We start from the raw sequence: 25,124 nt of genomic DNA on the forward strand, positions 1-25,124 counted from the left end.
TGGGGTGCTCCTGTACATATGTTTTATGCCTAAGGATTACATTTTACTAGTTTTATTACAGCATAATGTTCATTACAAATACAACTTTATATTTGAATAATGTAATGTCATTTTTGCATATCAATAAAAGATGACATGAAACAAGACAGATGAATGTTCATATGATATTAGATTGATTTAATTCCTTTTTTATTTTCAGTTTGAATTATGTAAAGGAATCAAAATCATGGAGAGAGATGAGAGGAAGTGTTTTCACATCAGCAGAGGGGGCATGACCCTCGGGGGGGGTGCAGGATGTGACAACCCTACAACACCACAAACATGCCCAGTGTGCACTCACCTTGAAATCATAAGTGTGAAGCGTGACAAACACAGTGGAATTGCAAGTGTGTTTACAGGTCATAAAGGTCCTGTGTGTTTACAGGTCATGAAGGAGACACTGTATGTTCAAAACAGTGTGATGGTCAGTCGTGGTTTTTCTACCCACGTGTTAAGTGGAATCATAAGAAATAAACATCTTGTACTATACTGGATTAAATTACACATTTACAATTACACCTTAAAATCCCAATCTAGAACTTTAAGGAGACAGAGAAGAAGGCAAAGAGAGGGAGTGTGTGTGTGTGTGTGTGTGTGTGTGTGTGTGTGTGTGTGTGTGTGTGTGTGTGTGTGTGTGTGTGTGTGTGTGTGTGTGCGTGCGTGCGTGCGTATATGTGTTCGTGTGTGTGTGTGTATGGGTGCTTGTTTGTGTGTGTGTGAGTGTGTGTGTGTCTGCTTTCCCTGCTATGACTACTGCTCTTGGACCCAATCGAGTGGCACAGACCTCCTGTTTCATTTAATCATTATAAGGAGACGTAAACACACCATGCTGCCCTCGTGCTGTGATGGCTGGGAGACAGTGGGACACTCCAGTCACTCCAGTCACACCAGCCAACAACATCAACTCCTGCCCCACAAACAGCTGCACTGTCTCCTTATTACGCTTCATTCAGATCTGCTTTTAGAAGTTTTCCACCAAACATGTTTTAAGTGACAGAACAGTTGAACAATAAGCTTCAATAAATAAAGTTAAATAAAATAAGTTAAATAAATATAAAGTTAAATTAATAAGTTAAGCTGTTTCTACACGTAACATATGTCCCAACCCTTCTACTGTGTACAGGTGTGTGAAGTTGTCCTGTGTCCTTACGATCGTCCCCCAGTGTCCAGCAGTTTTCCTGGCAACACAGAACAGCTTCTCTCCTTAGTTCTGATCATCCACACAACACCGTAATGATGTGTGTACTGAACACAAACACAACACCGTAATTATGTGTGTACTGAACACAAACCCTACACCATAATGTGTGTACTGAACACAAACACAACACCATGATGATGTGTGTGTACTGAACAAACACTACACCGTAATGTTTGTACTGAACACAAACACTACACCGTAATGTGTGTACTGAACAAACACTACACCGTAATGATGTGTGTGTACTGAATACAAACAACACCGTAATGATGAGTGTACTGAACACAAATCCTACACCGTAATGATGAGTGTACTGAACACAAATCCTACACCGTAATGAAGTGTGTACTGAACACAAATCCTACACCGTAATGATGTGTGTGTACTGAACACAAACACTACACCATGATTATGTGTGTATTGAACACAAACACTACAGCATAATGATGTGTGTGTACTGAACACAAACACTACAGCGTAATGTACTGAACATAAAAACCAGTGTTATCAGATCTGCGTTCTGCCACAAGTCTTAAGCTCGTCTAAAGACTATACACTTTTGTAAGTTTTGTAAGTTACTCTGGATAAGAGCGTCTGCTAAATGCCGTAAATGTAAATGTAAATATACGACATACAAAATGGAAGATTACTCCTACTGAATATTTTACATTGTTGTGCTTGGTCTTTGATGTGTTGTTGTCTTCTATGGGAGCAGTTGTGGGACGATACAGATGGAGTTAGAGCACAGGACACACAACCATCAACATGAGAATGGAAGCTGTAATGTGACTGTCCAATTATGAGTCCCTAAATCATCGTCTAGGCAACTGCAGGGCCAATCCTTGGAAGTTTAATAGTATTATTTACCATAATAAATGTGCATGCGTCATTATGGGCTGTGCTGGGTTTTTTGCTTTTTTTCAAAGGCTCCAATATTCAAATTTGAGCTGATTCTGCAAGTCCCGTGTTTCTCTACACAAACATTTGGAAGCAGATCTTCCTTCAGAGCCCTGCTAGAGTGTCTTTTTAAGATATGCTTCTGTCTGAATAATGATCGATGGATAAATATCCTGGCATGTTACTCAGCTATCTTGACTAATATCAACCTTCATCACTGAAGGTGATGACAGGTTAATGATGTTACCAACAGCAACACCTTGCTGGTGCCCAGCTGTGCTCTGTGGAAGATCTTCCACTCCAGGGCTCTCCCTAGGTTCAGGTTCTAAAGCTTCGTTCTCCGTGTTGGTGCTCTCAGCTGGATCTTTGGTCTCTTCTGCCTCTCCGTTAACCCTCTTCTCATTGTCGGGGGATCTGAGGCTCTTTGTGTCCTCCAGCGGCTCGACGAACGTCTCAAAATACCTGGCGGCCTGGTGGATGCTCACCCAGTTACTAACCAGATCCCCCTGACCTGCTGGAGCAGCGGCGGGTGGAAGTCCAGCCACGTCCTGCAGTGGCTGCCATACTGGATGGGAGACAGAAGAAGCCGAGTTTGCTCCAGCTGTGTTGACTTCCTCAGCCGCTCCGGTCCTCGACGTGTCTTCGTTAGTGGCTAATGCAGCTTGAGTGTTGTCTCCTACGCAGGCCATGGGGTTCACCTCTGATTCTGTGTCTGCAAGCTCTTCTGCATTAACTTTGCCATCAGACCTGAGTGCAGCATGATCACTGTCATTCTCAACCTTGGACGATCTGGTCTCTTGCTTCTCTTCTTTCTCACCATCATCCTGCTCATCTTCCACACCTTCTTCGTTGCTGGCGTCTTGCTTTGCTCCTGTTGGGTTTGTGCCTCCATCTCTTTCCTGTGTAGTTTCCTCCTGCTCTTCATACTCTGTGTGACTACCAGGCATTTTTTCATTTCCCACTTCTACTGCACTGCTGACTGAAGGTTCTTGCAGGCCCTCGTGAATGGTGGGGTCTGAGTCTTCTTTCTTTTTATCGTTCTTTTCTTGTTTCACTTTGTCATCTTGCACTTCATCTTGTATTTCTGCCTCAGTTTGTGCTTCCTCTTCAGTCTCCTTCACTGATTCATTCTCCTTCACTGATTTGGTCGTCTTCACTGATTCGTTCTCCTTTACTGATTCGGTCTCCTTCACTGATTCATTCTCCTTCACTGATTCATTCTCCTTCACTGATTCATTCTCCTTCACTGATTTGGTCTCCTTCACTGATTTGGTCTCCTTTGCTGATTCATTCTCTTTCACTGATTCATTCTCCTTCACTGATTTGGTCTCCTTCACTGATTCGTTCTCCTTTACTGATTCGGTCTCCTTCACTGATTCGTTCTCCTTTACATCTTCCTCAGGTTTATCATTATTCAGGTCTTTGCTGTCATTGCCAAACTTGCTCTCTTCCTCTTGTTGAGTGTCTTTCTCCGTTATTGGCTCTGTTTCTCCTTCCCCACCATCTTTCTCTGGCTGGTCTTCACTCTCACTGACTTCGATATTTCTTTCGTCCAGTTGTGCTATAGCAGCTCCATCTTCCTCCATCTCCATCTGAGGACACTGCTCACCCTCCAGTCCTTGACTCGCCTCCACCCAATCAGCTCCATCTCTGCCTGCTGACTTCTCTTCTCCATCATCTCCATCCCCACCTGACCTTTCTTGATTCTCCTCAGCTTCATGAGCTCCAGCGTTCTCAGCGGAGGTCCCACTGTGTCCTGCTTCATCAGGTTTCTTCACCCCACTTTCTAACTCTACATCTGGTTCATTTGGTTGTGCCTCTTCAGGTTCAACCTTTATTGATCCACTTTCTTCCACTTGTTCTTTCCGTGGCTTATTGCAGTCTAGATCTTCACTGCTGTCGACAGGTTTACTAGCACCTTCTGGTTCAGCTTCTTTCTCTGCTACGGATTCTGTTTCTCTCTGTTCATCAGTTTTTTCAACATCACTCTCCACATGTCTCTCCTGTGAGCTTTCCTTTTCTCCCTCAGTAACATCCAAATTGGATCCACTCACCTCAGATGGAAGCCCCTGGACACCATCCTGAAGATGTCCTGTCAGTTCTCTACCTTTATCCTCACCCTCTTCCTGCACTGTCATCTTCTGATCACCCACACTGCACTCTTCCAAACTTCCCATAATCCCTTCAGTTCTCTCCTCAGTGCTGTCCTTCTCTTCTCTATGTTTTTCTTCACCATCCTCAAAGGTTGTTTCCTCTCCTTGTGCCCTGATCTCCTTTTGGTTCTCAACGTCAGGAGATTCTCCTCCCGTACCTCCCGCTGGTCCTCCACTCTCATCTTTCTCTTCTCCTTCCGTGGTTTTTTCCTGGCCCTGTGCCTCAGTGTGCCGATTTGCCTCCTCCGGATCGCCCACGCCAGGAGTGTCACCTACATTTGTCTCTCCAGGCTCGTCGGACTGAACCTCTGTGATCAACTCTCTCTGTTCGATCTGAAGTTCTCCTGTATCGGGTTCCTCTACACGAGTGTCTGCTGTTTCGTCTGCTCCATTTTGACATTTGGCCTCTTCCTGTGCTTCTGTTACCAGCAACTCCTCTGCGTTAGAGTCTTTCACCTCCCCTGTCTGCACATCATCAGGTTTCTCTGACATTTCAGGTTCTTCAGGAACTTCAGGCTTAGTCTGCTCCTCGGTTGTGTCCGAGTCCTTTCGTTGTCCTCCAGCAGGCTGCTCATCGTGTTGTCCCTCTGCGTCCTCCTCCTCCTCCTCCGGCCCCTCCTTCTTCTCTGGCTGTGTTTTCTCCTGTGTTTCCTCATCTAATTCCTCTACAGGCTGCTGTGAGTCTCCATGTCCTTGTGTCCAAGCCTCTCCGGGTGCAGTGTGCTCACAGATCTCCTCCCGCTCCACGCCTTCCCACTGCGCTGTGTCCTTCTCTGAACCTGTAACAAACGGCAGTTTGACACACGCTGATATAAACACATCACCTTTAGACACCGCTACATAAACGTGTGACCTTTACACACGGCAATATCAACACGTTAACCCCCAAACCACATTCCTTCAGCAGGACTGTGTCACAGTGTGATTATGGTAACTCAGGGGCATGAATATCTGCAATTGACCAGACTTGAAGAGGATGACATACAGGGTGGTGAGAGTGGCTGGTTAAGGTTGAGGGCAGGTGTAGAGGTGTGTGGAGTATGGAGCACCACCTGCTCCTGCATCAACAAGACAATTTTGTGGCTGGAGGGTGTCAGAACACCCCCCTGAAAGACTGGAGTAACAGGCAGGGAGAGTGAGCGAGAGTGAGTGAGTGTGAGTACGTGAGAGAGTGAGAGAGAGAGACAGTGAGAGAGTGAGAGTGAGTGAGAGAGAGAGTGTGAGTGAGTGTGAGTGAGAGAGTGAGTGAGAGAGTGAGAGACAGTGAGAGTGAGTGAGAGAGTGAGTGAATGAGCGAGAGTGAGTGAGAGTGAGTGAGAGAGAGTGATTGAGAGAGAGTGATTGAGAGAGAGTGATTGAGAGTGAGTGATTGAGAGTGAGAGTGATTGAGAAATTGTGAGTGAGAGTGAGTGAGTGAGAGTGAGTGAGTGAGTGAGAGTGAGTGCTGTGGTACCTTGGCTGCCCTGTGGGGTCCTGACAGACGCAACATCGTCCTCCTCTGTGCTGGTATCACTCAGCTCTGGCTCCGATTGGCGCTCAGACACTCCCAGAATGCTCTCTGCCAGCTTCTCCTGCACAGACTTGGCTTGGGTCAGACATGGAGGAGAGAGAGGAGCACCCAGCATGGGTCAGACATGGAGGAGAGAGAGGAGCACCCAGCATGGGTCAGACATGGAGGAGAGAGAGGAACACCCAGCATGGGTCAGACATGGAGGAGAGAGAGGAGCACCCAGCATGCCAGGCGTGCGGTTAAAAGCTCGGACCAATCAGCTCTCACCTTCACACACTCAAAGTCACTCAAAGCTTATGCTCGAGGAAAAAATTTGAATATTAAAGGACTTAATATATTTCAATGTGAAAAGCATAAACATGATAAATAAAGCACATTGCTTGCACAAGGTAGAACACATTAGCAAGAAAGGTTTAAAAACACACAAAATTAACACAAAATATAAGTCTTAGAAGAGTTTATTAGCAAAACAGCAAGTGAATGAAGGCATGCAGGAGATAATAGAGCAAACGTCTTCACTGGACACATCACCAAACACTCCACCATCTCAAACACTTCATTCATTAAACACAACAACATGTGGGATTTTCATTTTTACCTGATAACAAATCATATATGACACTGACATGTGACTCTGGCTGATGATTTCTAAATCCTCAACCACCCTTCTGCTCACCAAATCTACAAAATTGTTCATATTGTTAGACATACCACAGGTGTTTATACTGGTGTTTATAAAGGTGTTCACACTGTTACACTGTCAGACATGAATTGGGTTGACTGGACCTAACTGAATTTGGTCACTCGCTACTAATTGAGTTTGGTCAGTCGCTACTGAGAAGCTTCTAGAACACCAGAACACCAGAAGTAAAACATCTGACTCCCACATGTACCATCAAGATTTAAAGATGGTCATGACACAGACTGGTGGTGATGAAAAATATAGCATATGAGAATCAAGCACAGTCAATACGAAACACATCAACATTGGTTAGGAATGAAACTCTTGAGCCCAAGGAAACCACAATGAAATGAAAACTTGTGAAACTCAGAATGCATCAAAACAAGCAGTGCAGACATGCATGGCACAGTATTTTTAGTCTTTCATTAGTAAATATATACACCATATTCTCAGTAGCCTAACACAACTCTCTAAATGAAGCTTTATTTTGTTATATTATTATTCATTCTATAGGTTATACAAATGTGACATGTAGATTAAAATTAGGATAATAAAAGTCTTACCATTTTTTTAAATAACATTTCCACCTTTTTTTTAAGTCAAAGAATACTGGCATATATTGTGTATAGCAGTGATGACAGAAGCGTAAAGGTCATTATTCAGCATGCAGCAACACAGGTAAGACATGTTCATCTTTAATCAACACCACAGTCATTACACATGCAGACATTTTAACCCAAAACACCTTTTTCCACAGAACTGGGTCCATAACTAATGCTTCACCTGCTGCTCTCCCTGCATGCTTTAGCTTAATTTCAACAATTTACTATTGTTGAATCAATTATGAATTAACAATTAATTATTATAATGGTTGCTGATTAATAATGATTTAGAAGCTTAGAAACTCTAAAGATCCCAGTTCTACTGGCAAAAGCCATTAGAAATAAACAGGTGTGATGTATCACACCTGGCTAACCTGAGTGCAGGTACTCACCTCTCTTTGGCCCCGCCTCCTTGGATTCATCAGGTTGCTCTCCAAGCTCCTCCCTCTCTCCATTGTCTTTCTCTGTGTCTTCGGACATCTCCACGCCACTCTTCTCCGTGGGATCCACAGGACCACTGTGGATGTCCGTATCTTCTGCTGCGAGCTGAGGGAGAGACACTGACGCAGTCTCCACATCTTCTTGGCCCTGATCCATGCTGCTGTCTTTTCCAGAGGTCAGAGTTGAATCTTGTCTCTCGAGTCGCACATTCTCTTCTGGGACAGCAGCTGTGATGTGTTCTTCGTCTTTGGGCTCTGTCATGCTATCATTTTCATCTTCCTCACTCTCTGAAGAGCTGCTTGTCAGACCACATGATGCGGACGATAATCGTTTCACTCCTGAGGAGATAACATGCAGGAGAATTCATGTAATCAGAAGCAAACTTCACCTGCTCAGTAGCAGTGCACATTGCTACAGTTCTTGAAGATCTCCACAAGCAGACCGTGTGAGCTTTACACTAGTAAGTGCACATTTCTAGACCTGGTGAAGCTGGACTACTGCTCTAAAACACTGCATTCCTCCAGTCCAGATGCCTATGAGTGTCACACACTTGTGGCCCAGTGTTAGACTGAACAGATCTGTCTGATTAATGGGAAAAACACTGACTCTGTTTGTCTTCAGATTCATTATCCGGGTCTCGACTTTTTCCTGTCACTTCATCCTCATCTTCATTTTTCTCTTTCCCTCTGGTCTCCTCCTCTTCCTCCCTGTTGGGAGAGGGTGATGTTTCGTCCTCCACAGGACCTTCATCATCAGCCTCAAAGTCTTCCTCATAGTCTACAGGGAAGACAACAAGCCTACTTCAACCACAATCTATAATCAATATGACGGAATATGTACTTATCTGTATAGGGTCATAATGAAAACACATTACATATTAAATATCTTATATATATATCACGTATATATTATCAGGATATATATCAACCAGTGTCATGTCATGAGTATCAAAAATAAACAAGTCTTCACAAGTCAAGCAAATACATTTTCTTCTCCGTCAGCTTGTTTGATGGGGTTCCTGGTTTGTGGCATGAGCACTTCTTGAACATATATTGAGCGCTTAGGACTTCTCAAGTCTTCTCTAGTATGTCTCTAGTCTTCTCTAATACTTCTCTAATATGTCTAGTCTTATCTAGTATGACTAGTATTTCTCTATTCTTCTCTAGTTTTCTCTAGTACGTCTCTGGTCATCTCTAGTACATCTCTGGCACTTCTCTAGTATGTCTCTAGTCTTCTCTAGTTTTCTCTAATACATAGACCAGAAAGATGCTGCATCTTATGGTACCATTTTTGCCTCTATTCTCCTGAGTTTCGTGTGGTCCATGGGACTCTGGCTTCAATTCCTTCCCCTCCTCTTCAGAGTTTTCCTGGGTCTTGGAGATAAGAGGGTCCTCTCTGATTCTCTTTGGTGGAGTGGGTTTTTTGTCCAAGCCCATGGCAATAATGCACCTAGACAATGATACTCAATCTAGCTTACCATGCCCTAAAAAACACAGATATGGTTGATTGACATTTAAAGAAAGAGATTTAAAAACGTGAAACTACCTACCAAACTACATAGCTTAGTAGTTCTTTATCTTCCAAGCCCAGGATCAGTGTAAGGGAAGGCTCTTACCTGTACCAGGTGGGATTCTCACCTGTAGCAGGGTGATGCCCCCTCGACCCCGAAGAAGCCGAAGTGAGCGTGGCGTCCCCCGAGGCGCGAGCCCTTCCTGTGCTTGAACTCGCAGCAGGAGCTGAGACGCTCCACCTGCAGCCCGTTCAGGAAGAAGGTCAGACTGAAGGGGAAACCTCTGTGACGCCGTGAGACAAACTGGAACGTCTCTGCCGCAGGACAGGAGACACCAGGATAGGAGACACCAGGACAGGAGACACCAGCATCAGCACGGACACACCAACAACACTTCCTGCCACTTCCTTCAGCCCCGCCCACCACATGACACCTGAGAGATCTTGACCTGGACTACGAAGGTGTGCACTGTGGTAAACTTCACTGTCTCCCAGCCGTAGTACAATAAGTGTTATATATGGTTGCAGGGTTGCAACTACATACTTTCTGAGGTGTATGCAAACATATTATCGGCGCCCCCCCCGCACTCCACCTCCCACCCCACCAACTTGGCAAATAATTTTCTGGCATCGATTTGGCGCCCCCTCTAGTGCAGCGCCCCTATGCGTCGCATAATCTGCATACCCCCTTTTTGCGCCACTGTATGGTTGTATCAGTCACTCTCATACTCACAATCTCCATTATGTTGTGATGAAATTTGGAAACTAATAATGAAAGATTAGTTCTAAAGATTCAGACTAATCAGACCAATCCAAACAAATGACAAATAATTCAGGAGCAACATGTAAACAGAGTTCCAGCACACAGGGAGTGAAACACTTCCAAACACATCAGCCCATCACCCTAGTCACACATCTGGTCAGACGCCACCATGAACAGACCTCCTTCTGTGAGCTTCCCTTTGTAGACACACAGGTTCTCTCCCCCACAGTGCTGCTGGAAGACCTTCACCTCGTCCCTCTCGTCCACAAAGTCATGAGAGAGGTGCACACTCTTGCCCAGGTACACCATCCTCACAGAGACTACACTCCGGACAGATGTCCGCTGAATAACGCCGTCCTGTGGAACATTATGTTCATGAGGAACATCTCCCAATGGGGGGGTGAGATGTTACACAGAAATCATGTGTTTGCCCAGGTCTTGGAGCTAGAGTTTATTTACAGGGTTAGAGACCTTAAAACAGTGGTGCTGAAGCCCAGCAGAATAATTTAAGTGGAACATACAGCAGGTCATTACCTAGAATGAAGACTGTAGGGATTCATCTGTAGAGTTCAATCTGTATGACCTTATTTGGGTGTAGCAGAGCAGGAGTATCACTCTGCAGAGCTACAGCAGAGTTATATAAACCCTACAGCAGAGTTATATAGACCCTACAGCAGAGTTATATAGACCCTACAGCAGAGTTCTACAGACCCTACAGCAGAGTTCTACAGACCCTAAAGCAGAGCTCTACAGACCCTACAGCAGAGTTCTACAGACCCTAAAGCAGAGCTCTACAGACCCTACAGCAGAGTTCTATAGACCCTACAGCAGACTTCTATAGATCCTATAGCAGAGTTCTATAGACCCTACAGCAGAGTTCTATAGACTGTACAGCAGAGTTCTAAAGACCCTACAGCAGAGTTCTATAAACCCTACTGCAGAGTTCTATAGACCCTTTAGCACAGTTCTATAGACCCTACAGCACAGTTCTATAAATCCTACTCCTGGGACCATTAGTCTTTAAGGCTCTGAGAGCCATCAAGAGGTTCAGTGTCTTGCAGCTCTGCACCCAAGACTAGAGCCACACTGACCTCTGTCTCAGTAGCGGTGGCAACATCGGGGGCTGTGGTGGGTCGTAACCTTCGACCCCGTAGTGTCCCGTTCCCCATTGGGCCTTTGTCTCTTCTCTTAGTCAGCGGGGGCACTGGAGTCACGAAGTTGTTGATGACCGGAAGCCGGTAAGGGGAGACGTTAGATGAGAAGTCGGCCAGGGTCAGGTGTCTCATCACATCCCTGTCGAACTGTCAAAACAAACCAAACCACAAAGTCTACTCACCAACTGCACTCTGCTACACACCCTTCCAACATGGGGCAATATGTCATGCATTATATTAAACAGCACACATGAAAACAACACATTTATATTTTGTTCCAGGTTTTCTCGAGAGAACCTTCTGAATTGTGTACAGGGGCATCCTGCAGTATTGGTTTGATAAATGGCTTTTACTTAATGCACAGGGTGCAAAAGGGAGGTTTTGTAGAAGAGAGTATGGTTACAGGTATATGACCCATAGGGCTGTGTGAGGAACCCACTCTGGGGAGACAGGTCTCACCGCAGAGCTGAACGGGTGGTCGGTGTCGTTGACCGAGTCCTGGTGTCTATGGCGGGATGAGTTGCGCTTCAGTGACCCTGACGTGCTGTTACTCTTAAGGGGTTTCAGACGAATGGGTCTCTGCATCTTCCCTGGGGCTGTGTTCGGCCTTGAAGAACCCGCCTGAAACACAGACAGATCATCAGTGACCCAGCAGAACTGCTGGACAAGAACACCCACCCTCACCACATGGCCACACGTGCTCCTGTTTTATTCTGGCTGGAAATGATATTTGCAAGGATCAAATCAATCAGAATCATACTTAACACGCTCGCGCACGCGCGCACACACACATACACACAAACACAAACACACACACATTCAAAAAACAAACCAATCAAAAGTCTCTGCACCATACATCATTCTGTGGTGAAGACTCTAGAATGTTCTGATCTTTTCCTGGAGGCACATCTGGGTTTCTGGATGTCCTATATCCACATATCTATATACTACACACAAGAGACACATTTGTCTCTACAAACTGCTTAAACATCATCTAATTGATGATTTGACTTACTGATGCCTTACCTGACTAATTAATGCGCTGCAGGTCTTTAGGCTCATTAACACACATGAAGTAGCCATTTACTTAAATACTATTTCCTAAATGAAATTTGATAAACCAGTTTAGCAAAAATGAAGGATCTTACCCCAACTCTAAATTAAATTTCATATACCCTAAATTAGATTTTAGTTTAGGAACGAGGACCCTTCATTTGTGCTGAACTGATCCATTAAATTCCAGTCATGAAGCAAAGCTGAACTGTGTCTGCAGCACTGAAGATGAGACAGGTGCTCCAGCATGAATCGAGAGCACGTTGCATTTCAACCATTCATACTGGGTTTATTCCCCCTGCATCTGCTGGTGCAGTAGACCTGAGGGTCCTGCTGTATCTGAGATATCTCATCTGTCCTGAAGCTTCAGGACACATGCTGTCAGAGGAGTGCTCAGCGAAAGACCACGACAGCAGTCAAACACAGAAGCACAGAAAGTCAGTATAGAAAATAAACAAACTGTAAGAAACCTGAACAAATAACATCCGAGACTTTACAACAACAACCATACAGGTCAACGTGACAAGGGACAAGAAAAGACCATGTCAAATACATCAATAAGAATAATTTAAACATAACTGTCATATATGACATCATAAATAAATAGATGTTTCAGGATGGATGCGCTGCAGGTGTGATCTTGAGAGACGACAGGAGGTGTGTGTGATCCACTGTGGTACACAGGAGGTGTGTGTGATCCACTGTGGTACACAGGAGGTGTGTGTGATCCACTGTGGTACACAGGAGGTGTGTGTGATCCACTGTGGTACACAGGAGGTGTGTGTGATCCACTGTGTTACTCTTACTGATTCTGTGGATTCTGAGTTTTCAGCGTCAGGCCCAGACTGCCGTGTGTGCGACCTCCTCGGTCCCGTTGGTGGCCGCGGGGAACGTGTAATGACAGGGTCGTCCTCATACCTGTTAGAGCGCTCCCCCTGGACGCACGCGCAAACCATTACAAAACCTCAGAACGCAGTCATTACTCACACAACTATTACGACATTATTATGACGTTCAAGACCAATAAAAATGTAATGCACCTTAATTTTATTCACCCTTTCTCTTCTTTCAAATTCTTCCAGTTTTCGCCTGATTTCTATTTGATGGAGACGCTGTTTGAACAGAGCATTAAAAAGCATTATTCACCACTACCTCAGAGCCGGATCCTAACTGGATCCTAACTGGATCATAACCGAATCCTATCTGCGTCTGGGTCCCAGTGCCGCTGCTGGGGCCCTGAATCAGCTGGGAATGTGAGGAGTGTGACATTACTAAAGCTGGGTGGGATGTCCCTTGTGGGAAGTGTAGTACTGAGTGGGCATGTGGGAAGTGTAGTACTGAGTGGGCTTGTGGGAAGTGTAGTACTGAGTGGGCTTGTGGGAAGTGTGCAAGGCCTCACGCACCTCCAGCTCCAGGACCTTGTGGAAGATGGCTTGAGCGAGACACTCTCGCACGTGTCTCTGCTGGGCTCTCCGGAACAGCTTGTGTCTGTACTCTTTTTCTGGAACAATCCGCCCACTCCTGCTGACCTGATACACACACATGCAGTGTGTTTACACACTCACACAGATGATCTACAGAGCCCTGTGGATCAGGGGAATCCATCTCAACTCACTATTAGCCAAACATCTTAGGTTTGTTTGATCAACATGAATTAACAAATTGGCTGTCAATGTGCTCTGATTATCTCTCTTATTAATGGTGTTCTCATTCAACGTAGGTATTATTTGTATTTAAAATAACAGTAAGAGAGGGATATTTTAACATGCATTGTGATTACGTACCAAGCCCACTTTTTGAAGATGTCTTCGTATTCTTGTGTTGTTGAAGTAACCAATTAGATGTTTGTCTGTCAGACTATTATAGGCTCCCAGAAGTCTAGGGAGAAATATATTATTTGAGAAACATGAGTTTTGACCTAAAAAGATTCATAAATCACCACACAGCTGCCATGCTGCTAACCACCCCACACTACGGTGCCGTACACCTTCTTGACAAGAACTACGGAACGATGACGCGTCCTCTGCAGCACGTGCCAGGCTGGGTTGGTGTTTTGCAATTACCGCTGTGGCCGGTATTTTTACCTCCAGGTGCTGCTTCAACATCTGTGTCAGGTGTAGTACGCTCTGAACTGCTTTCTTGCTTGTCTTTTGTTTCTCGACAGATTTTATTTCCTATGGTATTTATAGTGGCGACAAGACGATCCACACGGACTATCAGGCCAGGTGTATGCATTACCGTGCACACGTTACCGGTGTCTCGTTACCTGGCGTGGTGACCCGTGAGCGCTCGCGCCTCGCCGCGCTATTGTAGGCCTACAGGTAGAAACGCGGTTTCCAAGTGAGGGAAAACACACCGTTACGCGCAATGACTGTGCACCAAATGACAGGCTTACCACTTCTATTTGAAACGCAGTAATGCGTGTGTCGGTGTCTCAAGGCCGACATAAAAGTTTTGAATGATTAAGACATTTTAAAAGACCAGCGAATGCGATACGTTAACGCCGCAGGCTTTTGATCTGTAGGACACTAATTTGGTCTATTGGTCAATTGGACTAATTACAGTCCACTTTACTGACGCAAAACATTACCATGCTCCTCTCACACCATATGAGGTATTTTGCACTAATGCAAACTAAAAAAATAACACCACGTACTAACCTACATGACACAGTTACTGCATAGTGAACGGGGGATTTCCTGCGTTGCATGTTTTCAACAGTTCACCTGCGGCTGTAGACACAAACCACTTACCCCGGACTAAGATGACTCATCTTTAACGCTGCACAACTTGACGCACGATCCAAAAATTAAAAATGAGTTGTTGTGTATCTGTTCTGCACGCGTGAGCTGTCGCACCACCGGACCGGACACAGAAACGATAACACGGAGGGTTGCTATGGTGTGTCACGTGACCATGCTCACGTTCCTATGTGCAGTTTTGGTAATTAAATACCCAGTACCCAAATACACACTGCTGCACGAACCTGCCAGCACTGCCAGGCCTACACTGATATCACACGGAGTCCAGTATCGTTGAAATAGGATTAAGATATTCAGTAGTGTTGTATTTTTGTCTGATAGGTCTCTGCACTTTAGTGGAAATCTCAGCCTTACAGATTAGCAAAGAATTTCCCGAGCACGAGCAGTTATGTTACTCTCAATCTGAAGGATTTACAGTTCAAGGCCAGTAGCACAAGTCGTGTGAAACCCTAACGCATAATCATCATCATCATCATCATCATCATCATCAACAACAACAACAACATCGGCAAACTAAAGTCCGGTTTTATAAAACAAATATTCAGTTGAAATTGCAGATCACAAATGTGCTGATGGTGAAATATTTTATAAGGTAACATCATAACAACCTATTTTCTGATTTAAAAACGGCAATGAGAAGTTGATTCGAGTCTACGAGTAACAACATGTAGGTTTTCCTGTTCTAAACCACGTGAGCAGCTAATCCGGTAGGCTAACTGGACCCCTCTGAGCTGGACCCAGTGCGCTACAGCAGGGGACACTGCGATGTCCACTTGGTCTCAACACCTGGGACTCCGAGCTGACCAGTCTGGGCATCTAAAGTAGAAATATGTTTTAAAAAAACGTCAGCTAATGATCTTTTACAAATGCTAACTGATGCAGAAACCAGGTAACATATTCCGTAGACAGTAACGTTCCCGACAGTAAAGTCTCAGCCAAGTATGGATGATATAATACTCCGGAATTAGATTCATCCTTATATTCAGACGTTGTCAACAGCCTGACTGGTGAAAATATGTAATAATCCATCGCAGTTAATCGGCGCCCACTGGTGGTGGCACTAGGAAATGCAGCAGTTAGAGAAGGCCTGTCTGCCCCGCCAAACATGGACACCAGCTCAAGTGACCCCCAAAATACATATATAAATACATATCAGGGACGTAACTTGTCTTTTCTGCACAATCATTCATGTTGTACGTTTGTGCTTTCCTGTAAAATGTACATGTTTGTTGAGCTATTATTATTATAATTACTGTTGTTGCTATAGTTGTTAACGAAGCCATGGGCATAGACATTTTTTCAAAATTTACAAACAACAACGAGAGGTACAAAGGTTAAAAGGTCACAGTCTAGTGGAACACAGAGTCTTTACCGCTAAGATGACAGTGGAGGCTCAAGACCATCTGAACTGGGGGGCCAGACCGGGACCAGTAGGTCTGTTAGAGGAGTCCATTACTTACCTTATACTGCCAGCATTTAAGAATTTCATACATATGAATAAGTATATATTTATTCTCATATATACTCGCTAAGTTGCCAATACTGCTGCAGCTCTATTGCCATTCACAAAAATTATGTGTTTCATCCCGCGCCTCATTTAGGGGCCTTGGGGTGTCATAGGATGTTGTGACCCCCCCACCCCCCACTATACGGTGACCATTAGTCACAGTCTCGAGGGGGTGCTGCTCAGCGTCCGTGCTGTTACCACTCCGATATATTTCGTCTTTATTTCATAGTGCATTTTCGTAAATCTCTTTGTAAAACACTAGTTGCTTTTTCACCAGGTGTTCCTAGTGCTATTAAATTGTGATTAAGGTAATTAATTAATCATTTTCCTTTCAAACTGGGAACTGTTTCAGAGTGATGTGTGCCTGAACATTCGTGTCTCGCACTGAGGGATTTTAAAGGGATTTGTGAGGCACAAGGCGCTCCACTAGCGTAATCAGCGTCAGATTGCGCGGTGTGGTGCGGCTGTGATTTTGGAGTGGGCCATTACGCGCTGAATAATGCGTCCTCCCTCCTCCCATTTGACAGAAACGCTGCGCCTTCCCGCGCGACACCCTGGCAATCACTGACCCCTCCCCATCGCGCGCCACCCTCTTTTCATCCCTTCATGGACACCCCATGCAAAAACAGGAGTACGGCTACGCGTTCTGTAGTTATGCAGTAACACAAGCGTGTGGCCCTCCGAAAGGCTCTCGCTGCTGTAGGCAACCCTGCAGTTCTTCAAATAAAACCACAATCCCTATACAGCCTGCTTTGAGTTTTCAGTGCGCTATTCTCTGTATAACGACCAGTTACATTTGGGTGATTAGTAAGGTCGGTTTTCTGTAGTTGATCAGACGAGGTAAAATTCAGTACAGTTCAGTAAATATCCCAATAAAACAGCCCCATTTCCTTTTTAATTCTGCACTCATAAATACGAATGGGCTTTAATAACATTACTGAGATACAAGCTTGCCTAATTTAAACATGATCCATAGGACATAAACGGGCAATGCCATACAGTTTCAGCCCGATGTAGGCCTATGCGTGTGAAACCAAAGGGCTCGGTCTCATGAATGCTCATTATAGTCACACAAACACATGTACTTATTTTAGGCAGGTTATACTTAAATAATGTAGCGACGGTCGTGAAAAGCCAAGTCATATTGGCTCTCCAATGAAAATTTTTTTTATTAAAAACGTAAATGTTTTTATTTTGTCAATTGTGCTTTTTTCACCGTAATTGAAATTTGTCCTCCACTTTTTCCTATCTGTACAGTTAGAACACACACACACACACACACACACACACTAGTGATTACTAGGGGGCTGTGGATCACACGTGCCCAGAGCGGTGGGCAGACCTAGCCCGGGGAGCAGTTGGTGTTAGGTGCCTTGCTCAGGGGTACCTCAGTCATGGCCTCAGGTCTGGGAATCAAACCCATGACCCTCCGGTCACAAGACCAGTTCCCTACCACCAGATCAGGACTAACAAAAAAAAGAACAAACAACAAACTTAACACACTACTAAACACACTAGTCAAACAACACAAACGTTTTATTATGAATTAAGGCATTTACGAAATTCAACTTTTAGACAGAAACATTTAACATGACTTTTCTTTTAAAAGGTACACGGAATCCTAAGAGTCCTCACTGGCCCCACTCACAAATACAAATATTCTTACACAAATGGAAAACCTCTTCATATGTATGCAGAGGTGGGTAGGAACGCGTTACATTTACTCCGTTACATTTACTCAAGTAGATTTTTGGACAAAAATGTACTTGTAGGAGTAGTTTTAATATGAAAGACTTCTACTTTCTACTTTTACTTGAGTAAATATGTGGTGAGAAAAACGCGAGTAACATTTCAGTAACTCCGTTACAAATCGTTACAAATTTGTTACAAATCGGATTTGCTACCGTTACTTTCGTTTTGTAAATAATTCGTCTTTTCAGTGAGAAGACCAGTCAATGGAGAAGACTGACCAATGTCTCGTCACCCGAGTACGAGTGACCAATCAAATGAAGCCGGTCAATCACGTGATCACATACGCAAACTTTCTCCACCGTAGCAAGAAAGTGACAGAAAAACCTCCCGAGCATCCCTGACCTCACATACAGCCGATGTTTACATTACAAACGTGTAAAAGGACAGTTATATAATGCGCTGCAGGGTTGCATTATATCGCGATTGATCGATAGTCAGTGGTTGGCGCCAGAGCGAACTAGTAACTCATTGAATCCTATATGTGGATCAGATATAAATAAATTAGATTTTTTTCGGCGTGAGAAATCGGATGTGTGGCGTGTAAGCGTGTGAAGACTGTCAAATGCGTGTGTCTCACGCTCAATGCGTGAGAGTTTGCAACCTTGGCGCTGCCAATTGTGTCTGCAAAACGTGTGGACATTTCAGCCTACAAGAACTCACCATCAAATATGAAGAAACACGATGCGATAAGTTTGCTGTATGTATAATTTTGTGTAATGCTATATCTCTGAGGCATAACGTTTGTATGATGTAATTATTAAAGGTAACGCAGTGCAATACTTAAAACCAGTTCAAACTCTGTGAGTGTACACACTAGCAATATATGATGATTAAGTCTGCTACAAATTGATTCAGTTGGGGTCAAGTTGTAGCTACACGTATTGGCTGACAGTCTCATCAGTTAGTGCCTTTGTGGAACACATTAAAGTTACACAGGCCTAATAATTAGGAACAAACAAAAATATATATTATTTATAATAAATAATTTATATATATATAGTATTTATTTATAATAAATTATTTTTATCATTAAAAGTCATTGTTTCCCGTAATTCAATTTCCTATGATGTAATTTACTGACACGAGACAGTACTCATGCATTTACCCACTACTTGAGTAGCTTTTAATCAAAGTACTTTTTTACTTTTACTCAAGTAAATTTTTGGGATGCATACTTTTACTTTTACCTGATTAACATTTGGTTCAAGTAACTGTACTTTTACTTGAGTAAAATTGTTGAATACTCTACCCACCTCTGTATGTATGATATTATATATCATATATATGTATATGTTATTATATATATATACTATATATATATATATATATATATATATATATATATATATATATATATATATATATATATATATATATATAGTGTATATATGATGCTTATGCTTAATAAATCAGCATTTATTATTTGTTTGCTTTAGTAATATTTTTAAAACCCATAAAGGTCTGCACACAATGGCTGTTGAATGTTGTTAAGAAGGTCTTAAACATTTTCCTCACAGTGATGGATTGATTTTCCTCAACTTTAATGGCTCCTTGTTCGCCATAACCAAACAGCCGGACGTGTCCAACATTTCCCCGCAATTGTCAGCGAAGAAAAGGACCCGTCTTATATTCGCAGCAATTAAGCGTTAAGAGGTTAATGAGTCCTCTTCACCTTTGGACTGCGCTGGTAGGCGTTTGTGTGACAAACTTGCCCATTTAATTGCTGTTATTAAATAAATCAATTCGCTTCTTTCACGGACTCTCCAAAGAGTTTGATTGGCACGCGAAATTGATATGTTTGCAGGGGAAGCATTGTGTTAACGGGCTCCCAATGCCTTAAGCAGATTTCAAGTGCGAAATACTTCACGTACAATCCTTACTCCTGGAGGCGTTAATGACTCAATTTCGTCACTCAAAATGTCATTTTAATAATTGTTGAGGTTGTCATGGTGAACCGTTGGCTGGATGAGGTTTTCTGGACGAAGTGCACATATTTAAAGCCGGTCGTGAGAAGTCCGTGCGACTCTGTTCAGTAATGTCTGTGTCTTACAGACGCCTAGATTCTTAACAGACTGACTTTAGGGTGAGACACCGGTATGTGCTGCACTCTTATAGTCAAGGTGGGCCTGCACTCTCTTCTCGCTCCTGGGCACGTTAGAATAACCGAAGCTACAGTGAGCTTACTGTAATCACGGACGAACTTAGAGCCTCCAAAGGAAGACTGATACACAGATCGCGCATGTAAGACATCATTTAAGGGTAAGCTTATATTAAAATAAGAAAAGTTTGCAGTGCACTTTTCAAGTGCATTTTTGTTGTCGCTTTCTATTAATATCATTATATCTACTAAATGACTGATCTTTGTAACCACAGCGGCTGTGTGCTGAGGTCAACTGCGCCATGACATCCCTGACCGTCGAGGAGAGACCAGTCTGCGCGAGGTGCTGCGAGAAGATCACGGATAGATATCTACTCATGGTAAGAGACTTCATATAATCAATCAGTTATCAGTTTATCTATCTGACGCAGACTCGTGGCAGTATACGTCGTGTCTCCACATCCAGTGTTTTAAAAGTTCATACGACCCGGCCTCGTGTGTCTCCACGTCCAGTGTTTTAAATGTATGTTTCCTTCCACGCGAGCAGGTGAATGACCTGTGCTGGCACGCGCGCTGCCTCTGCTGCAGTGTCTGCCAGACGGTTCTCAGTGGGCACGTGAGCTGCTACATCAAAGAGCGAGAGGTGTACTGCAAACTGCATTACTTCAGGTAGGCCACTTTACTCAGTAATACCGATACATGCGTGTTTCACGTTTGTTATTAAATATGTTCTTAGGGAATAATTATAGGAGTAATTATAGATGTATAGTTAATGAAGGTGTCAATGAATTGCAGCAGGTACCGGAGATGGTGCAGGTGTTGCGGCCGAGCGGTGCAGCCCAACGACTGGGTGCGCAGAGCCAGCGGGCACGTGTACCACCTCACCTGCTTCTCCTGCTCCTCGTGTAAGAGACAGCTGTCCACGGGCGAGGAGTTCGCTCTGGTGCAGGACCGGCTGCTGTGTAGGACGCATTACGACTACATGCTGGAAAACCTCAAACGGCGCGAGGAGAAAGGTGGGCCGCGAGCGCGGCAAGTACAAACAAGTCATAGGAGAGGCTCGTGCGTGACGGGGAAAGAAGCACGAAGCGCTAATATTGTGAAGAAAGTAGCGCAACGGTCTCGGCAGAAACAGTAATTACAGCCTCTTAATATTGGCCTGTTTCACTAAATCAAAGAATAAATATGCCAGTGCCACTTGTGCACGTGCCGGATCTAGAACACGGTTCAGTCTCGTCAAGGCGATTAAAATGAAAGTATCTGACCTTACTGATGTAATGACGTTATTTTACCTTAAGTGATTTGGACACTTATGGTAAAATATTCATAATTTGGAGAGTGCACCGAGTTTAAATGCACCATTAGGCTACTTATTTTCTAATCATGATTTTAAAAATAATTAATTCATCTATTTTAGGGTGACCAAACGTCCGTATTTCGCGGGACATGTCCGTATTTCATGTCCGTATTTCACGTCCTGTCCCGGGTTTTTATTTAAGTGAGGAAATGTCCAGGTTTTTAAATTACCTTCATTGGACTATCATTTATTATTGGAGTTTTTGTTGTTGACTTTTACTGAAAAGCATTTTTAATAAACCAACTGTAAATATCACGTTATTGTAGGATTAAGTGGGCCTATGTTAAGTGAGTGCATGCCACAGTATATGTGCCCCCCCATCTATTTATTTATTTGTTTGTTTGTTGTTGTGGCAGGAAATAGTGCCTCTGTTGGCGGAGCACTGCCTGCTGAACCTTGCGTGACACAACCTCCCAAACTAACCAAACGAGCACGTACCTGCTTCACCGCAGAGCAGCTGCAGGTAAGAAGCGTCTTACCTCCGCGGACCTGAGACCTGATGGGGGGTGAGATGTTCTGGTCTGATGGGGTTCAGACGTCTGATGGTGTTCAAACGTCTGTTTCAGGCTTTGTGACTGTAGCCATGACTTTGTGAATACATTGCATTTCAGAAAGAAAATAACTTTTGCACAGCATGTAATTTTTGAAGGATGTATAATAGGAAATATGTTTAATAACAAATCTATATAATAGGTAGGTCTATAATAGGTCTATAATAGGTCTATAATAGGCAGTTATAAGAGTGAGGACCTGCACAGATGAGACGTGTGTGGGGTGAGTGGACTGGAGCCGTTAAGAGTTCCCTCGGATCTGGTGATGATTGGATGCTCCTCTGTGGCCTCCAGCTGATGCAGGCGCAGTTTGCCCAGGAGAGCAGCCCGGACGCACACACCCTCCAGAGACTGGCAGAGCACATGGGGCTGAGAGCCAGGGTGATTCAGGTGAGACACGCCCACCCAGGGCCACGCACACTCACCCAGGGCCACACACACCCACCCAGGGCCACGCACACCCACCCAGGGCCTCACCCGCTCCCACCCAGGGCCACGCATGCTCACCCAGGGCCACACACACCCACCCAGGGCCTCACATGCCCACCCAGGTTCACACACACACACCCACCCAGGGCCACACACACCCACCCAGGGCCACGCACACCCACCCAGGGCCTCACCCGCTCCCACCCAGGGCCACGCACGCTCACCCAGGGCCACACACACCCACCCAGGGCCTCACATGCCCACACAGGGCCACACACGCCACACACACCCACCCAGGGTCACACATACACCCACCCAGGGTCACACACATCCATCCAGAGCCACACACACCCACAGGGCCACACCAAAAAAGTGTAAAATAACCCTGAGATGAGACGATGACTGAAGAGGAACAGGTTGGGGAGTTAGGGGCTGTGATGAAGGGCACTTCATCCAAGGGCACTTAAGACAAGGGTACTGCTGGTTGGGGACTTGAACCACTGACCTGTCTCTAACCTTCAGGGCACAGCTGCCCCATTATAACATCATTCATAACTCATCTTTGCTGAGAAGAAAAGAAGTCTAAGAAGTTATGAAGTCTAATGTTTAGGTCAACATAATGTATCAATATAAGACACTAAAAATCATTAACATTGGTTATTAACACTGGTTATCTTGATAATTAACACTGGCTACTAACACTGGTTATGTTGATCATTAACACTGGTTATCAACACTGGTTATGTTGATCATTAACACTGATTATTAACACTGGTTATCCTGATCATTAACACTGGTTACTAACACTGGTTACCTTGATCATTAACACTGGTTACTAACACTGGTTATCCTGATCATTAATGCTGGTTATTAACACTGCATTTCCTGTGTCTGTTGGACCTCTTGGTTCTGGTTCTTGCAGGTCTGGTTTCAGAACTGCAGAGCGAGGCAGAAGAGACATGCGGGCCTGCCCCGTGTTGCCAGGGCTGCCTCTGGGTCGGGCCTGCTCCCAGAACCCTCCCTCCAGAACCCAACGCTAGCCTGCCCGCCGGGCTTGGGTCTCAGCCCCACAGACACGCTGCTGCTCCCCGCCCTGCAGGCCGGTCCCCAGAGTAAGCACAGCAGGGCCGGTGCCCCCCAGGCTCCTGGTCCACCTGTGACTGGATTCACCGCAGTTTGTCTCTGCATTTGAGTGGCTACTCAAAGAAATACACAATAATTCACAATTCACAATAATTAATGTTTTAAATACAAGCCTGTGTCACCGGCAGCCATAAGCGTCGTTCTTTTACGTGCTGAATTTATTCACCAAGAGAAACAGGCCACATTTGAAGGGTTTAAAGAGTTGAACATCACTTCCCTGTTCTCCAAACTGGGAGTTGTTCCCTGGAGCTCCCTGTAGCCCTGGATATGGGGGTCAGCCCGAACTTCTCCAGAACCGCTAGCAGATCAGCAGGGCACTATAATGCATGCTGCCTTTGGACTGCAAACTCCATTAATAAAAGCACAGCCTTTAAAGTGATTAATATTAATACGCATTTGACGTGGATGGCTACCAATACCTGGCTCTAGACTCAATTTATCTTCATGATAAATGTCTTCCTGTGCAGAGAAGCTTTTAAAAAGACCCAGCACGGATCATCGTGTCTGTCAGAATGAGTGTGCATGTTGCCTTTAAATACTTCTAATCCTCTTCTGCCCATCCAGAACAGCTGGACCCTCGCAGACGTCTCCACCCGCCTGGAGGAGTCTCCACCCATCTCCACCCGCCTGGAGGAACTGACTGTCCTTACTCTTCTGTTGTGGTCATCTCCAGCGGCAGGACACACCACCCAACACCTCGGCTCAACCTCACTCAGCTCCGCCCACAGCTCCGCCCACAGCCCCTGATTCATGTTTGCCTGTGACCTTTGGCACCATCACAGCTGCACTGTGGCCATCATTAGAGAATACACAAACTTCTTGTTAATTTTTTGACTTGTTAATGGGTATTTTTTTGTCCAAATGTGAGTCTGATGTTAAGGTGAACCTAACCCTGACCAAAACCTACACCTGCTCTTTCAAGAAACATCCGTACACACAGACCGACTGAACCGTACACGCAGACCGACTGAACCGTACACGCAGACCGACTGAACCGTACACACAGACCGACAGGACCGTACACGCAGACCGACTGAACCGTACACGCAGACCGACAGGACCGTACACTGCATAGTGTGGCATTCAGCTGCTGTCTTGTCATGGCTGATGGTTAAATCTGTCATTTCTGTAACCTATTCAGTGTGTGACTAATATAACAGTTCTGAATAAATGTTAAAAGACCACATCATATCACTGTCAACTGCAAATATATCTGCATTTTACCAAACCACTTGCATCTGCTAAATCAGATTACATTTTATTTGTTGCATCATTTTACAAAACACAATGGACACAAACATTGCAACTCATATTACCATCCCATAATAGCATGAGTAAAGCATACTGCAAACCCTCTTGAAGCATCACGTAGCAGAGTTTGTCAGGGTAGACAGAGCTCGTGATCTGAGTGAGGTTCCAAACACTGGCACGTGAAGGTCTGCATTTATAGCATCTATAGCAGGGGTAATCAATTAAATCTTTCCGCGGTCCATTTTTGGCAGATAGCTCAGACCTTAGGTC

General features: G+C 44.5%; 2 protein-coding genes across 4 annotated transcripts; one reads left to right on the forward strand and one right to left on the reverse strand.

The window, feature by feature from the left end:
* On the reverse strand, positions 1-15,772 carry erich3 (glutamate-rich 3). Of its 2 annotated transcripts, none has more exons than XM_077004390.1 (14): positions 14,758-15,772; positions 13,789-13,882; positions 13,408-13,533; positions 13,060-13,116; positions 12,811-12,939; positions 11,411-11,572; positions 10,889-11,098; positions 9,977-10,154; positions 9,163-9,349; positions 8,811-8,974; positions 8,132-8,302; positions 7,477-7,863; positions 5,744-5,875; positions 1-5,069 (listed from the first exon to the last, which is right to left on the reverse strand). In XM_077004390.1, exons 1-14 carry the CDS (start codon positions 14,775-14,777, stop codon positions 2,323-2,325), a joined length of 4,764 nt encoding a protein of 1,587 aa, XP_076860505.1. In that variant the 5' UTR covers positions 14,778-15,772; the 3' UTR covers positions 1-2,322. The 2 variants fall into 2 exon arrangements, with proteins under 2 accessions (XP_076860505.1, XP_076860504.1); XM_077004389.1 differs by having other exon boundaries at positions 13,045-13,116.
* Positions 13,985-24,708, forward strand: LOC143513236 (LIM/homeobox protein Lhx8). 2 transcript variants are annotated; one of them, XM_077004392.1, is made up of 8 exons: positions 13,985-14,118; positions 20,399-20,503; positions 20,671-20,792; positions 20,919-21,139; positions 21,837-21,943; positions 22,326-22,421; positions 23,383-23,572; positions 24,168-24,708. In XM_077004392.1, the coding sequence occupies exons 2-8, from the start codon at positions 20,426-20,428 to the stop codon at positions 24,365-24,367; spliced, it is 1,014 nt and encodes a 337-aa protein (XP_076860507.1). In that variant the 5' UTR covers positions 13,985-14,118; positions 20,399-20,425; the 3' UTR covers positions 24,368-24,708. The 2 variants fall into 2 exon arrangements, with proteins under 2 accessions (XP_076860507.1, XP_076860506.1); XM_077004391.1 differs by lacking the exon at positions 13,985-14,118 and adding an exon at positions 19,496-20,284.
* The last annotated feature ends 416 nt before the right edge of the window (positions 24,709-25,124 follow it).

Source organism: Brachyhypopomus gauderio, chromosome 4, assembly GCF_052324685.1.
Source record: "Brachyhypopomus gauderio isolate BG-103 chromosome 4, BGAUD_0.2, whole genome shotgun sequence".
Taxonomy (NCBI): domain Eukaryota; kingdom Metazoa; phylum Chordata; class Actinopteri; order Gymnotiformes; family Hypopomidae; genus Brachyhypopomus; species Brachyhypopomus gauderio.